The sequence below is a fragment of the Pan troglodytes genome, chromosome 2, assembly GCF_028858775.2.
Source record: "Pan troglodytes isolate AG18354 chromosome 2, NHGRI_mPanTro3-v2.0_pri, whole genome shotgun sequence".
In the NCBI taxonomy this organism is placed as follows: Eukaryota; Metazoa; Chordata; class Mammalia; order Primates; family Hominidae; genus Pan; species Pan troglodytes.
In genome coordinates this window covers 29,445,711-29,463,261 of record NC_086015.1, presented here as the reverse complement: position 1 = coordinate 29,463,261, position 17,551 = coordinate 29,445,711, and the positions used below count along the sequence as shown (strand labels likewise).

Here is a 17,551-nt window from a genome sequence, read left to right as displayed (position 1 = left end):
TAAAGGAAACAGTCGCCCTTGGCAGACACCAAAAAGCCATCTCATCAGGTGGCAAACTGAGCCCCAATGTTGTTCTTGAGTCACCTACCCCATGCCCAAGAGCAGCATGGCAATAGGCAGCTAGGAAGATACAGCAAGACAGATGGGGCAGGCACCTCTGCATACCTCTGAATGCTCAGACGAGCATTTACTTTCCTAGAAATAAAAATGAAATGAATAAAGGATGCCTATTGACATTTTCATTCTTCCTTTCTAATCTGTTAGGACATACTTGGCCAACAGTATCCTAAACATCTCCTCCATTTGCCCCATAGCTATTGTCCTGTGATAACTTGGATCTAGTACAAATGTGCTCTAATTCTGTGTTTTCTCCCACCTCTTCTACATACTATTTATTATTGAGTCATTCAACAAACATTTATTGAGTGCCTACATCATGCCAAGATTTGTTGTGGGTGCTGAGAATACAGAAGTGAACGAGACTTACAAAGTTCCTATTCTCATAGCACTTACACACTAGTGGGAGAGAAAAACAGTGACTAAGTAAACTATTCATGAAAGAGTTTCAAATAGTAATCAGTACCACAATGAAAGTTCCACTACAGGAAACTTGCAACCTCAGGATGGCTGCCAGCACTTCTACTCCAGGGAAGACTCAACAAGCCACAGTGGAAAAAATGGTGATTATACAGAATGGGACAGTTGTAGGCCCACGACTGGGTCTCTCACATAAAGACAAGGATAGCAGGTGCCCTTTAACTGCTTGGGGAGGTCCCAGAAAGGCAGGGGAGACTGAAGAAAGATAAAATGAAAGATATGTTATGATCATATTCAGTTTGGAGGGAGGCAATTTGGGGTGCCACACAATTGTTTTTCCTAAATCTACCCTATAAACTATTCTTAAGAAACTTGCAAAAAGTGTCTGCAGAGAATGGAGTGTAAAAATAGAAGGCACAGCCAAATAAGAGTATCTCTACTCAAAAGGTTTTACATAAACCTCTTATTAAGGGCCCCAAAGAGTTTGATATTGCTGGGGAGGGGACCCTTTATCCAGTGCATATAAATGCAGCTGTGCAAGACAAGTACACTGAGAACCACATGGTTATGGGAAAACAAAAAATCATTGTAATTCTTGGACAGAAGAAAGGAGTAAACATTGGCAACTGCCCATTCTCCTTCTTCTAGACACATGGTATGTTTGCATTTTCATCTACTCCATTTGGATTAGGTGAGGCCAAGAGAATTGCTTTAGTCAATGAGTTGTGAGTGGAAATGATGTGTTTGAGATTCAGTAGAAAGATACCAGTGCAAGTGGGCAATTCTCCATTGTTCTTCCCCTTAATTCAAGGGCCAGTGATTTTCTAAATGGAGGTGACTCCATCAGTCTTGGTCCTTGAGTGAAGGTAACATGGAGTAGAACTATCTATCCAAAATGGACACATGGTGTGAGTGACAAATACACAACTACTATTTGAAGCCATTGTAATTTTGAGTTTGTTCCTGCAGCATAACCTGGCCTTACCATAACTAAAATGGGAAGAGTTAGGGCCTCAATTGTGAATGGAAGAAAGGATGTTACTGTGAGAGGAACAAATGCCAGATGCATTTCCTGCAGGAGTAATAGCACTGCAGAGCCAAGGAGACTGATCTTGAAGCCTACTTTAGAATGTTATTGGTCAACGTGGATATGGCAGAGGACTTCCATGAGAGGAGAGGTGACTTGGGTTCCAGCAAGGATTCAGAAACAAACATTTACCCACATCCATTGACTGTGCTCCCCAGATGGCTTGAAGAAAAAGAAGGAAGTGTCACAAAATATCAAGCCCAAAAATTTATCTGTTATTTTTTCTTTCCTATATAAATTCTGTTTTATATATTCTTATAGGAATGTCAGCTTTATTATTTAAAATAAGTTACTAAAATACTAATTACTTAATAGTAATATACTTCAACATAACTTATCTACAGTGATTTTTTGCAGGGGATCCCCCCCCCCCTTTGTTATTTGGATAATAGCTTATCCACCCTGATATAATACAGGTAAACATTTAGTTCCTTGGAGGTCACTATTACCGTCCCTCATCCAATGCTCATATTTCTGATAGTGTACGTAGTGGAGAACAGGAATATTCTTCCTGAGGCCCAGAGCTCATAAGAAATAAGACAGATAAAAATAATCATATAACAAAGGAATACCTGATGTAGACTCAATAATTCAAAAATACTCTTTTAGGTATCTTAAACCACCAAGTCTGGGACATCAATCCTGTGAACTCTCTAACAGCAAACATCATACACGTGAGCATAGCAACAGAAGTGCCTGCATTAAGAATTTGGGTTTAAAACCAAATATATTCAGTGAGGACAGTAAGACCCATTTACGATTTGTAATGTAATTCATAATTTTGCACAGATCTTACCTGCCACAAATACTTAGAGAAAAAAATGATATCTGTATGTATACTGTACACAACATGAGACTCAAATTTTTGGTCAACAGGCAAGAATTAGCACCAAACATGCATTTAAGTAGGGCATACTTTCCACCTAATTCTTAAAGCAGAAAATGATAATTTAAGAGCAAAATACAATTGAATTAGAAATTATACATTTAATTTCATTTTAGTGAAATAACAAGAATTAGCAGAATCACTTAATTTCTGATACCCTCTTTCTACATTTTGGTATTGGAATGAAAACTTTCATACTTTTTATCACAGCTCAACACAACAAACATACTAAAAGATATTCAAGCATTTCAGCATAACGTTTTTGATGAAATCATGAGATTGACAAACTGTAGAGCCAAACAGAATAAATGTCATCAAACAATATCTTAGCAAGTATTGGGACTGTAAACTGGCTTAGGGTCCCAGCCAGCTGAAGGAACACCTAACAGAGCAGGATGACTCTGGAAACTGAAAAATAAAAAAAAATACCACCATCTCATGCTATTATTCTGAATTTATTTATGTTAATGAGGAATGACACATATAAATTAGAGCAGCAGCTTTCAGAAGTATTTCTTATTGAAAACATGACCATAATCGCAAAGTCCCCAGAAGTAGCATAGCTCATGTACAATTTGAGTACAATACAGAGAAGTAAGATCCAAACAAAAATTCTCATTTCCCTGAGGAATAGTCAGATGATCCCTACTGGGTTTGACTAATAAGGATAATTTTCCTGATGTGGGGGACTTTCCAGGGCTGTATGAATGGTGGTGTTGTGTACTTAGAATTGCTGCTATTTTCAGATTCAAAAGCACAGTGGAGAATTAACATTGCTTGGTCATTCTAGTTTCTCCAAATTTGTTTAACCATGAAAATCCTTTATAAAACTATGGTATTCTCCCCATCGCTGACCTACCTCAGAGTTTTCTACTGCTCATTATTTTAAGGCTCACAGAACCTGAGAAGTACATTTTACACGCTCCAGTTCAGAGTTGCAGCCAACATAAAGGTTTTTTTTTTTTTTTTTTTTTTTTTCCGGCCAGACATAGAAAATACCTCCATAGAAGCAGAACCGAGAGGGTCACCGAAGATCTTGCTTTTTTCTTATTGAAATATTTACTTTGCAAATCCACCAATCTCTGTTATAAATGAAACATTACATGAAGTCCTGAGAGGGAGGAGAAGCCCATGTGAAAACACAAGGGCTGCCTCAGAAACACTTGAGAACAAGTTAAGAAGTGAAATTCACTATATATATGCCTTCTCATACATCTTGACACCAGTGAAAAGGAAGCAGACACCCTGGCAGACGGGCCACCTTGACTGTACTGACAAGTTTGGTGACAAGCTTTATAAAAACAGTTCTACCTTGAACATTTATAAAGCCTGAATTTTGCTGCTTTTGAAATAAAACAAAACCAACCCCAACAAAAATGCCCCAGGCAATAGTGCTAGCCACAGAACTGGTGCCAGAAATCCAGGCAGGACGCTGCTAGCAAAGGAATGTCATCTTTTCAATATGGAACAAGAAACAAGGCTCTAATGGGGCCGGCCTGCCAGAACCCCAGCTTTTCCCCTTCACCCCAGACAATGCTAGCTTTGTACAGGCAGAGATGCACACAGAGTTTTATTCCCCTCTATTTTTTTTTTTTTCAGGGATGAGTTCTAGGGTCCATAGAACAAAATTTTCCCTTCTGGTGTTGCTTATCCATATGACACATTTAATCTTCCTTTCTGAAGTGGAAAAATACTCAATAACAACAACAACAACAAAAAGACATAGTTCCTAAAAGGCACAAGAGAAATTCTAATCCCAAAGAAATTATTATGGTAGGAGATAGTGACAAGAAGACAATGAGAGGGATGTGTGGTTTTCATGACATAAGCATTGTGTTGTGCTGGTATGACTGTTGTGCTTAAGGACACATATTTGATACAACAAGAGAACAGAAAACAACTGTTTCATCTGGTGTTCCACGGAGTGATCTGTTTCCAGAGCTATGGCAAGAACTGGCTTTGTAGGTCCTAATGAGAGACATATGTCAGTCTCCAGCAGTGTGCTTTTCAAAGGGATTTTCTGGGGTAATTTTGTCTACGTGTAATCTTTGCCTTGTGTGATGACACTGGAATCTAACCCCTGATAAAGGTCTACCTCTATTGGGTAAGGCTTTCCCAGTTTCTCAAAATGTCAAAGCTGAATGAACTAGGAATATGGGGATGTTTAGAATCAGAGGCCTTGAAAAGATAGTTTGATAAATTTCAGGGAACCTTACAGAAATGTATTTAAGGAGGTTCTCACAGTAACCATTTCAGTAACAGAATCAGATTATAAATCAAAACCACAGATGGTAGAATCTGCTCTCATAAATTCTTAGTTTCCTCATCTGTGAAATGGAGGGGGAAACAATCGATTCCACCTACTTCTCTAAATATGATGAGGATCAAATAAAAAAAAACCTATGGTAGAAACTTAGCTCTTCACCAAATCCATAATTTCTTTCCCTAAAAGTAGGTCTGTACCTGAGCACATGGCTAGACTACATCTCTGAGTTGACTTTGCAGTTGGTTTTGGTCACGTGTCCCATTCTAGCCAATGAGGTATGCCATTCTTGGCCAGGGCTTTTAAGAAGCAGGTGTACTGCCTCCCCCATGCTCTCTTTTCATTCCAGTAGCTAGAATAAGATGATGCTAAGAACCTAAGAGGATGACAAGCTGCAGCACTGGCAGGAGTCCTAATCACTGTGTGGAGGAGAGAAGGCTGCCAGTCAAGAGCTGATGTGAGAAAAAAATCCTGTAGCAAACATTGTACCTTGTGGGGTTTACTTTTACTTCAGCTAAGCCTGGCTTAATTTAATTTCATACATGAAAATGCATTAGAAACACTAAAGCTATAGGAATATAAGATATAAGACAGTTTTATTATTTCCATGGTTTTACATAGGTACGCGGGTGGGGAGAGAGGCAACTGTAGAGAGTGGGAAGACCAAGGGCTCTGAGCCCTGCCCTGACAATGAGAAGGTAGAGGGGGCTGATGAAGAAGGAAAGCCTTTCCAGACAATTTCATTTCATATCACCTCTTTACAGGCGTCCACCCAAGAGAAGGAAATATGGAAAGCTCTCTTAACTTTTCTAGTAAAAGGTGGAGAAACAGAGAGGATAATTGCAATAATAGCAGACCTTTAGTTTGTTATAACAAAAACAGCAAATGAAAGTGTTCTAGATATTTTCAAACAAGCAAAGTAAGCATTTACACAAGCATTCCCGAACGTTTAACCATTAAAAAATTTATAAGCCTCTTAAAACCACCAAATGAAATCAACTATTTTTACCACGCCAACTCAAGGGAAAAAAAAAAAACACACAGAGTTGTGGGCTAATTCAGAATTCACTCCCCCCGCCCCCAACTTCCTGTTTATCCATACACCAGAAGGAAAAAAAAAAAAAAGACAGATTTTTCTGCTTTTTCAATCCAAAATCAGTTCTCAATTTGTTAGAAGAAGAAAAGTGTTTTCTCCTTCCGTAGGAATTATTACTAGGAAAAGGTAGATTGTCATTTCAGCTGTCTTGAGGTTCCTCGATCTGGAGGTAGATTCTCTAAGCTGAGATTTTTCTTAAAGCACTAACAGCCCTCAGTACTCTTCCACTTCAGTATATCATTCCAGGCACTAGTTCTTAAGAGTTTGCCTAAAGATAGTATCAGAGAGGACATACGTTTTGCAATGAAGGTTAACTGAGGTAGAAGGCAGAAATTACTAAGAAATGAGCTAGACTTTGGTCACCAAAGACCTTGTCCTGTTTATATATAATTCCATGAATGTTTACATGAATGTATCATCCCAAAGCCCTATGTAATTAGATGCAATTCATTATATAATTAGATAAAATGTATGAAATTAATATACTATTTGCATTATTATACAATTATATCTTATTACGTGTTATTTATAACTACACTAATTACTGTATAATTAGATATAACTGATGATAAAAGCATATATGCATTAACGTCCTACTACGTGCCGCCTCCCTAGCACTATGCAAAGCCCTAGTAATAAGGCTGTGACAAGAGAGACCTGCCCAGCCCTCCTGGAGTTTATAGCTGACATTAAACTAATGACTTGGTAATAATGACTTGATTTCAATTGTGTTAAGTGCTACAAAGGTGAACAACAGCAAATGTAAAAGAGGGGGACCTAACCTGGGGGTTCCAAAGGAAGGCTTCTCTGAGGAAATGGTATTTAATGAGTCCTTTTGAGTGTCTTTAATATCCTATGGATCCCTAGTTGTTTATATAGGGTTATGCAAAATAAATGTTAACAGAATGGATAGATTTCCATTTTTCCACGTAACTCTACATAGGCAATTTTATTCTGAGTCCTCTTGCCTTCCAGCCCCATCTTCAACTTTTGCCTGGAACACTCCTCTCCCCTTCCTCAACTGGAAAATGCTTACACATCTATAAAATCACATCTTCTATAAAAGCATTCCATGAATGTGTCAGAGGGATCCGAGACTCCTTCTCCGTGCCCATCAACCCCTTAGCTACAATTGTCACAGCACATGCCACACTGTTTCCTTGCTCATTCATTCATCCATCCAATGAATATTTACCATTTACTTGTAATCGAGGAGCTTAGCTTTAAAATTGCATTTTAAAACTTTTTTTTTTCCTTTTCTTGCTCTCAGCATTAAAACGTACTTAAAAACTTTTTGTTTCCCTCCCTTCCTACCAGACACTCTCTTGTACTACTAGCTTATCTAATTAGGCACTTACTTAGAAGTTCCAGGAGCTAATTTTTAAACAAACCAGGTATGGAGACCCAGCTGTGAAATTGCAGAGATTACCTCAAAAGGGTTAGCCTACAACCCGGGCATTGCTGAAATGATGGCACGCTGTGCTTCAGGTGGACCGTGACTCAACACGGCCTCCGGAACAGAACACGCAGACCTTGCACCCAGCACCACTTCCACATGCTCCCACCCCTCCTCCACGTTCCCCTTTTTAAGCCCCTCTCCACAGCCTAAAGTTTGGAATGGTCTTTCAAAGACTTGAGCCTGGTCATTCCCCAAAGGCCAGAATTTAAATCCTTTTACCACACCTAGCTTCTCATGTTTTCTGCCTCCAAGCAGCCAGCAGCTGGACTTGAGCCAGTTACATCCCTATTATTGGACAGGCCTGGTTCTCTGTATTTTTTAGGCAATGGGATTCAGCATTGGAAAAAATACACACAAAACTTTCATTTCTATATCCTGGAGCCTGTCTCATGGAAGGCACTTAATAAATGTCTGATGAATGAATGAGGAAACATGTAAATCCTCCATGGTTGGCAGATTATAGCAACAGGGAACAGAGGGCCGCTTTTTGGGTCTATGAGGGAAACTACTCTGTGTGATCCAATATAGTAATGAAGTTTATGGCAGGTTTCATAATTCATTCAGCTATCACATGTGGTACACAGAGTGTCCTGTTTTTGTTATTGTCTTGGGTATGTTATTTTGTTCTTTGGGATCAATACTGCAGCAAACCCCTAAAACAGAAGCAACTATCAGAGTGAGGAAAGCTAAAAATATTCTCCAAAGAGAGCATCATGTTCATGTTTATCCACTCCAATTAAAAACAACAATGTGGTTTTAAATGGCCTTGGTCAAATAAAATCATTAAGCTCATTTAAAGTATTTAATAGAAGTTCTAAAATTAAGTGCAGACATCCATCTTCCTGATTGCAAAACTTTTTGTGACTGAACATTCTGCTTGCTGTCTGCCAGGAAAACCCAGCCCAGCAGCCGAACGCTGTCATGGAGATGAGGGCCTCCCTCTCTTCAGAGGCTAGCAAAACAAAGGCAGATGAGAAAAATGGACAAAATTAGCCCTGAGGGACTGAGGGGGCTAGTGGAGTTTAAACTCTTAAAAGACTGCTTTAAATAGAAGGCTACCAATGTGACCTTCAGCAAGCATTTCCTCTGCGCCCTTGTGGAGAAGACACGCCATCACGGCTGTGCCAGGCCTCGCCCTGGGGCCTTCTGCAGGACAGGCTGGATTGCGGCCCCCAAAGGTTGGCTTAGGGATAGGAAGTTTCCACCCATCAAAGGCAAAATGTAGAGAACAAGGACAAAGCTGCATCTGGGAACATGCCCATGTGTGGGTTCTGCCTGCTAACTGTCCCTTCTTGGGAAAGACTGACTGCCTTGTAAGCGCTTCCTTTTTTAATTTTTTGTCGCAGAGATGTCATTTCTTTTATGAAATGATCAAGACAATATGTTTTTTAAAAATATGCCCCTATCTGTTAGTTTTAAATTTGGTGGCCTATGAAACCCCCACTCTAGACCATAACACACCACTGCTTCAGACCTTCTGTCTAAGTGTGGCTGAAGCAGTGGGGTGTTTTTTTTTTTTAACAGGAAAAGGATTTGAATCCCAGCTCTAGCAAAGGCTAGCTGTGTGTCCTTGGCCACGTTCCTTAACTACTCGGACCCTCTGTTACCTCATCTATAAAATGTGGGTCACGGAGCCTACCTTGCAGAGCTGTTGTGAGAAATAAAAGCGCTATGGGTTAAAAAAAAAAAAAAAAAAAAAAGCCCAAATGCCTAGTGTACAGAAGGCACCCAACAAGGGTAGTTTTCTTCTTCCCTCTACTCCACACTTGGACGTACAAACACCGGAGACCTCTTACTCCACGTAAGCCAGCGCTAACAAGAAATCAGTGCCATTATTAGGTTCAATGCTTTTATGTCTGTATTTGGCATGGGACTGGGTTCAAACTTGTGGATTTGCTTTCATTTTACAGATAGGCTAAGGCCCAGAGAAGTCAATGGACATAGCCAGAAGAAGTAGAAATGCTCCGAGAATCCAAGTGTTTGGTTTCTGACCTAAAATGCTTTCTCTCTATGACTCACACCGCTGGTTCCTCCTCAGCCATGAGATCCCAACTGACCCCCATCACATCAGGCCCCCTTGACCCCTGTGAAATAGAACACCCCTAAATTATTCTTTATTAGACCATTCTGTTTATTGTTTTCCAAATTTGAATTATCATCTGTCCCTTGTGTGAGACACTAAATTCCATGAGGAACTTTGTCATGTTCACTGTTGTATCTCTAGCACCCGGCATAGGGCCTGAAACTTAGTAGGTGTTCAACAAACATATGCTTAAGGATGAATGATTGGTGAATAAGGTTGTCAGAAGAGACTTGCCCATCAAACTAGGGAATAGTAGAAGACGGTATGTAACCAAATGCAAGTTCTGGTAGGCTCTCCCTTTTGCAAGGTGACTTTGTCACTTCTCCCCTTAGGAGGTGAAGTTTATTTCTTCATCCATAGAATCCAAGCTTAGTCATGTAATTTGTTTGGCCAAGGGGATATTAGCAAATGTGATACAAGCAGAGGGTGAGAAGTGTTTGAGCATAGTGATTGTCTTCTCTTACTGATGGGAACCCATCCACCATGTGAAGAAGGCTAGGCTAGGCTAATGGTGAGCAACAACAGGGGGAGAAGATCTGGTCATCCTGCCAAGGCCCCAGACATGTGAGTGAGACCATCCTAGACCACCTGGCCCAAGCCAAGTCAGCCAAGACAAGAAGACCTGTCCAGAATTATAATGAATAATAAATGTCTATTGTTTTAAGACATTAAGCATTTGAGTTATTTGTTAAGCAGAGGAAGCTAACTGATACAACAGCATAGAATATGTTCCAGAAACCTCTCCAAGGTGTGATACCAGGTATTTCTGGACATAGCTCAATTACCTGGATATTTCTAATTTCTCTGACTTTGGATGATGGGAAAGTGGGACTTGAGTGTGAAGGGAAGGGTGGAGGAATGACCAGACATGGCTTAAAGCTTCTAAGCCACAGAGCCCTGGGCAGGTGGACATGAACTTCTTTTAGCAGTGTGGAAGTGGAGCAGCAGACCCAGGCCCATAGCCCAGCAAAACCAGCGGGCTTGCCACCTTTGGCATGAGAGCTTTGGGACACCAGCTTCTGAGTTTTAGAAGTTGTAAGAAGAATAACATCATCAAGGGCCAAATCTGGTCCACTGCTTTTGTAAACAAAGTTTTATTGAAACATAGCCATTCCCATTTTTGTACATATTATCTACAGCACCTTTCATGCTACAGTGACAGAGTTGAACAATGGCAGCAAAGACCACATGGCCCTCAAAGCCTAAAATATTTACTATCTGGCTCTTTGCAGAAGCAATTTGGCAACCTCTGTACTAGGGTAATCCAGGGAGGCTCCATGGAGTAGTAGGGTCTTAATGTGAGCCTTGAAGGAAAGAGGCAGTGTTATTTTGGTAGAAAAGAATGGAGAACTGCAGAAAGAACACTACAACAAGAGTACTAAGATTATAATTGATGTTACATCACTGTGTGCAAAAGTCATTATAATAACTTAATGATAAAACAAACGATAGGCTGGGAGCGGTGGCTCACGCCTGTAATCCCAGCATTTTGGGAAGCCTAGGTGGGCGAATCACCTGAGGTTGGAAGTTTGAGACCAGCCTGACCAACATGGAGTAACCCCGTCTCTACTAAAAATACAAAATTAGCTGGGTGTGGTGGCACATGCTTGTAAAGCCTGTAATCCCAGCTACTCGGGAGGCTGAGGCAGGAGAATTGCTTGAACCCGGGAGGCAGAGGTTGCAGTGAGCCTAGATCGCGCCACTGCACTCCAGCCTGGGCAACAAGAGTGAAACTCCGTCTCAACAAAAACAAAACAAAACAAAACAATAACTAAGCATGTATGTGCCACTTAGTACTTATCACTTACTATGTGCTAGGTACTATTCTATATGCTTTATACATAGTAAAAACATTTAATCCTCACAACAATACCATGAGGTAGGTAATATCACCCCCATTTTTCCAGATGAGAAAAGAAAGAGTTGCACCAAGCTTATAAGTAGTCTAGCTAGAATTCAAATCCCAGCATTCTCACTCTAGACTTCACATTCCTCAAAAGCTACAAAAGTTGAAATGTAAAATATGATTAAGGCCAAAATTTTGCATTAAATTTTAGCTATGAGCAATAAGACTGTTTTCCAAAGACATTATTTTATTTTGTCCTATTATTTTTTTAATATTGCTTTATTATTTTATACTGTTAAACATTCTTGGCTAACCACACTGCACATTCCTTTTGTGTACTCTGTGCCCTACACAAAAACTGCCATCGCTCAGCTGGAAACCCACTAAACAGGGGATCCCTACAGTGTGTCTAGTGGTTATGCTGCCATGGTAATGCTGTGTCAATACAGCAGCCGCTGACCATTCATTCCCAGAGATGGACCACACCCATTTGTTAAATTCTGACCACCATCATATGGCTGCAGCAGAGGCTGAGACTGTCACCCAGTCCCTAGGAGGACGGAAAGTTCTCTTCCCCAAATAATAGTCAATTAGGTCATCCTGGTTATGACAGGCAGAAGCCACCGTAGGCATTACTTCTTGAAGATATACCAGGCTCTGTTTGGGAGTCCTACTTTAGAGCAGAGGTTCTCAGCTTACAGTAGTAAACTTTGATTTCCAGCCAATGGTTGGGCCAGTTTCTACTGGTCAACAAGGGGCCTATGGTGCATCTGCTGGTATCCTAAAATGATACCACACACAGGGCCCATAGTAAATATCAAATTAAATACAGGCAGAATTCAAGAAGAAAAGTTGCTTCTGGATTCATTACCTTATTATATCACAAGGGAGAGATTCCTAATAGATACTTTCCGAAAGGATTTACTTTTTACAGACTACTAGACAATAATCTTTTCTAGGGGGTATTCTGGCAATCTGATTCGAAAGCCTTAAAAATATACAAAGCCAGTGATCTAAAAATTCCACTTATACTGATTTATCCTAAGGAAAATTTTATCCTAAGGAAATTTTCAGAGATATACTTAAAGGCCATAATTTAAAGTGTTATTTATAATCGAAAAAAAACTGTAAGCACCTTAATCAGTTAAATAAATTATGACATAACCATAAACTACTATATTAATTGTATAACCATAAAAGCTATGCAGTTGCTTAAATTTGGGTCATAAAATATTATTAAAGATTAAGTTAAAACCAGTATACAACACAAAATTCCATTTTTCTGAAACAATAACAATATGCATATACTTATAGAAAAGCTGAGTTTTACAGGGGTTCCCTCCCAGGGTAGAATCATGGTTGTTTTAATTTTCTATTTTTATACAATAAATTCTATACTGTATTGATAATTTTTTAAAATGACAATCAAATTATATTTAATTTTTTTAAAGTTATATTTCTTTTTCTTTGGCTGTTACATTTTACCATTACCTCCTCATGTTTCTCAGTTCTGTGAATTTTGTCACTGTATTTTCCCAGCAAGCTTAAATGTAGACCAAGTCTTTCCCAATGACCAGGGAGAAGAGCAATCCACCCACAATATAAAAATTATCAAATTCAACTGGCTGCCGAACTCACCTGACCTTATTGGGTTTATAGCTCTGTTAAAAAGATACACCATAATATGACTCTGTATCACTTAACTGAGCTTATCAAAGTTGTTTGTGCCGGTATGGGTTTTGTTTTTATTGGGGTTTTTCCTAAAAAAGAGTCAGAATCCCAAACTAAGGTCAGAGAACTCACTGACTATGAGCTGATTAAAGCAGTTTGTGCTATACAGATCGTGAAACAGCTTCATATGCAGCTCCTAGTATGTGCCACAGAGACACGTTGGATAATGATGAGAGCAGGTACGCTGAGTTACAGCATACCTCACTCAGATTTCTGGACATGAGATGACTTAACATTTTTCAGAAATAAAGAAGTATCTTTTCATTTACTTTTCAAATAAACATTAGAAAATCATTTATTTATATATTGCACAACAAGTGGACAAATTGAACTAGCTATTCCACTGAAACCTTTCCAAATCTCAGGATAAATTTAAGTAGGTTCAGCTAGGGGTTACTAATAATAAAGCAATAATTGAATGAACAAATGTCTTCCTTTTTAGTCAGCTGCCAACTGGTTGCCCATATAACTTTCCTGACTACCATGTCAGAATCTACTGGAGAAAAGAGAATTGCCATAAAATAGCACAATTCCAGAGGCAGAGAGATGTTCCTAAGCCTTTAATGAATTTCCCAAAACTGGCCTTATTATATTCATAAACCATAATACATATGTTTATTTAAATGATTTGAAAAGAAGGGAAAAACTCACAAAATTACTTTGAGGGGCTGAGTGACATTTACGCATTTGTACAATCTTTTTTTTTTTTGAGACAGAGTCTCACTCTGTCGTCAGGCTGGAGTCCAGTGGCGCGATCTCAGCTTACTGCAACCTCTGCCTCCCGGGTTCAAGCAATTCTCCTGCCTCAGCCTCCCAAGTAGCTGGGACTACAGGCAAGCGCCACCACACCCAGCTAATTTTTGTACTTTTAGTAGAGATGGGGTTTCACCATTTTGGCCAGAATGGTCTCGATCTCTTGACTTCGTGATCTGCCTGCCTTGACCTCCCAAAGTGCTGGGATTACAGGTGTGAGCCACTGCACCTGGCCACATTTGTTCAATCTTTAAGCACCCACTATATGCCAGACTATGTATGACATGCCGGGCAGTGGAGCTAGGGTCCCCAACCACTTTGTGTTCATAGGCAATCAGACATGCAGTACAGTGGTCTAATTACAAAAATGACACCCATTCCCCCGGCCCCTCCATATCTATATCACTTATTACTTTGAAGCTCTGCCCATTAAGAAATTGAGTGGGGCTGGGTGCGGTGGCTCACACCTGTATTCCCAGCACTTTGGGAGGCCAAGGTGGGAGGATCACTTGAGCCCAGGAATTCGAGGTCAGCCTGGGCAACATACGTGAGACCCCCATCTCTACAAAAAAGCTTTTTCAAGTTGACAGATTAGTTTTATTTTATTTAAAAGAAGAACAAAAGTTGAGTTGATGTTCCTACCTACTGAGTCTAGGCTGATCTTACAACTTGCTTTGGCCAATAGTGTGGCAGAAGTAGTAATGAGATGCTTCTTAGCCTAAGCCTCTGGAGACCTTATGTGCTTTTGTTCTGTCTTCTGGAACCCTGCCTCTGCGAACAAGCCAGGGCCAGCCTGATGGGAATGAGGGATCACATGGAGGAGAGCTGAGTCTCCCCAGCCCACAGTCAGCACCCCTAGAAGCAGAGCCAACTAGCTAACCTACAACTGCCCAGAGATACATGGTGGAGCCTAGCCAAGTCCAGATGAACCATGCAGATGAGTTTGGCTGAAACTGCTGACCCACAGAATTGCAGGCTAAATAAAGAATTGTTGTCTTAAGCCATTTAGTTTTAGGATGGTTTGTTATACAACAGTGCCTGACCAATATATACAGTTAAGTGCTAACTCTGCTAAGCCAAATATAAAATGCCATGGAGTACCTGTAACATTATTGCAACATGTTAACAATTACAAATGAATCATGCAATTTAGATGTATAAACAACAGATCTAAACAACCATCCAGAGAGGACTTAAAGAAGTTATATATCTAGGGAAGGGCTAGTTCAAGACAGCCATAGTTCCTTTGAGAAATTTTTTATGGATGAGTTAGTTGTATTTGCCTTTGAAGTCATGTTTCTTTTCTTTCCTGAAAAAAAAGAAGAAGCTCTTTCACTCAATTAAGACTGTTGGACTTGAAAACAATTGTCTTGCTTGATTCAAAGCAGCCATATACTACTCTCTGACACATGTTCAGCCTCCAGTATTCCATAGGCAGGAATTTTAAATCCAGCTCCCCTGAATTTATGACACACATACAGTAGCAAGTCCCTACAGGCTGAAAATCAAACTGTAATTCAAAGGCCACAGAGCTGAGGAAAACAGCCAGCAGACAAATCCCAGTTTCAACCTTGAATTCCCTGCAAGTTGATTCAGTGGACTGTCAGTCATATTCAAAAATAAAATAAAACTACAGACACCAGACGGCATGTTCTAAAGAGAAAAAGAATGATGCTTTTCAAGATTCTTCCAACCAGTTCTTTGTTTTTTGTTTGTTTGGTTTTTGAGACAAAGTATCGCTGTTGTCCAGGTTGGAGTGCAGTGGTGTGATCTTGGCTGGCTGCAACCTCTGCTTCCCAGTTTCAAGTGATTCTCGTGTCTCAGCCTCCTGAGTAGCTGGGACTAGATGTACCAGCCACTCACGCCTGGCTAATTTTTGTATTTTTAGTAGAGATGAGGTTTTGCCATGTTGGTCAGGCGGGCCTCAAACTCCTAACCTCAAGTGATTGCGCACCTTGGCCTCCCAAAGTGCTGGGATTACAGGCGTGAGCCATCACACCTGGCCTAGCCAGTTCTTATTATCTAAAAGGAATTATTATGTGGGGGTATTTTAAGGGCCTTAGAACCTTTGACCCTAATCAGTCATTTGCAGAAGTTTCTGAATTTTAAACCAAAGATATATAAGGAAGTAATAAAAACCACTGAATATAACTGAATTCGCCACACTTATGGGAGGTGATGTTACACATCCAGCCCATTTTTGGAACTGGGTAGGTCACCTCCATAAAGTACATGGCGAATGAGAGTTCATCAGGCACAGAAGTGTGAATACTCACCTTACATCCCTCACAGGCGCTGACCCCATAGTGGTACCCTGATGATTTGTCCTGGCAGACGAAGCAGGGCTTGTACACTCGAGGGGGAGGGAGTGGAGATGGGGGGCTTGGGACGAGTTCCTCAGAGCTGGTGCTCTGTGTTTCAATTGCTATAATAGAGATGGCGTAGAGGGAGAAAGAAGAGAAAGTGTATTTTAGTTCATTACTCTTTTCAACAGTGAATTCATATGCTTCTGCCCCAAATTCAGCAATAACACTAGCAAGAATGGGCTCATAAAGACAGCTGTCATTGTAGGCCCAGCAGTGGTGACGCTGACATTGATGTGGTACTCTACGGTTTACAAAGCAGTCTCATACATCTCTCACTTGCAGTCCACAGCTCACACAGAACTGTGAGGGCCATGGTTTTTATCACAATTTTACCCACAACAGAAACAGAAACTCAAAGGAAGGAAGTGACTTGTCTAACTAAGACCAGCAGAGCAGTGGTAGAGCCAAGACACAAATTCAGATAATCATACTACAAACCCCAGTAGCTTCTGATTCATGTAGAATCTCAAACGACTTGACCTTGTTGCTCACTTAACCAAAAGTAAATTTTCTTTGTAGCTCACACCTGTAATCCTAGCACTTTGGGAGGCTGAGGCAGGCGGATCACCTGAGGTCAGGAGTTTGAGACCAGCCTGGCCAGCATGGTGAAACCCCATCTCTACTAAAAATACAAAAATTAGCAAGGTGTGGTGGTGTGCGCCTGTAATCCCAGCTACTCAGGAGGCTGAGGCAGGAGAATCGCTTGAACCCAGGAGGCAGAGGTTGCAGTGAGCTGAAATCGTGCGACTGAACTCCAGCCTGGGCAACAGAGCAAGACTCCGTCTCAAAAAAATAAATAAATAAATAAATAAAAATTTTAAAATTTTCCTTTGGACAAATGAAGAAAATGCCCAAATTATTCATTCAACAAGTGTACTGGGAGGGTCTTTAGCATGATGCAGCCATAAGTGATCTTCATTAATAACAATATGGGTAAGATCCTTGCTACTCAAAGAAGGCTCCTTGGGCCAACATGCATCAGCATCACTTAAGATCTTATTAGAAAAATAGTATCAGGTCCCAGCTCAGGCCTGTGGAATCTGAATCTGCATTTTGATGAAATCCTCAGATGACTAAATGTACAATTAATATTTGAGAAGCAGTAGGTTAAAACTAATGATGACACAGAGTGGTGCGATTCACTTTTAAGTCATGTTACTCTTTATTCTAGATTAAAAAAATAATAATCCTCCATCCTGTTATCTAACCACCCAAATTCCATGGGAAATGGGAGTTCACAAAATATAAGAACGGGGTGTTCTCCTACCCCTAATTCTCCAGGATTGTACTCAGAATCAAAGCAAGAACTGGCTGTACTTCTATCACAGGTAAATATGCTCATAAAATAAGATGGAAATCAGGAAGGGGAATTAAAAGTGGTTAAATAATGTTCCAGAATCTTCTAGTCTCCAAATTGCTTTTTAATACACAGTGTATTTCCCAG

The 17,551-nt window shown here is 40.2% G+C and overlaps 1 protein-coding gene across 3 annotated transcripts in view; it reads right to left on the bottom strand.

Annotated features, from left to right (window-relative positions):
- The window catches only part of RARB (retinoic acid receptor beta), a 769,542-nt gene that overhangs the window by 120,454 nt on the left and 631,537 nt on the right, over positions 1–17,551 (bottom strand). For all 3 annotated transcript variants that reach the window (XM_016940587.4, XM_001164404.7, XM_009445031.5), the window contains one exon: positions 16,018–16,166. In XM_016940587.4, coding sequence (XP_016796076.2) covers positions 16,018–16,166 — 149 coding nt within the window. The remainder of the gene's footprint in view (positions 1–16,017; positions 16,167–17,551) is intronic.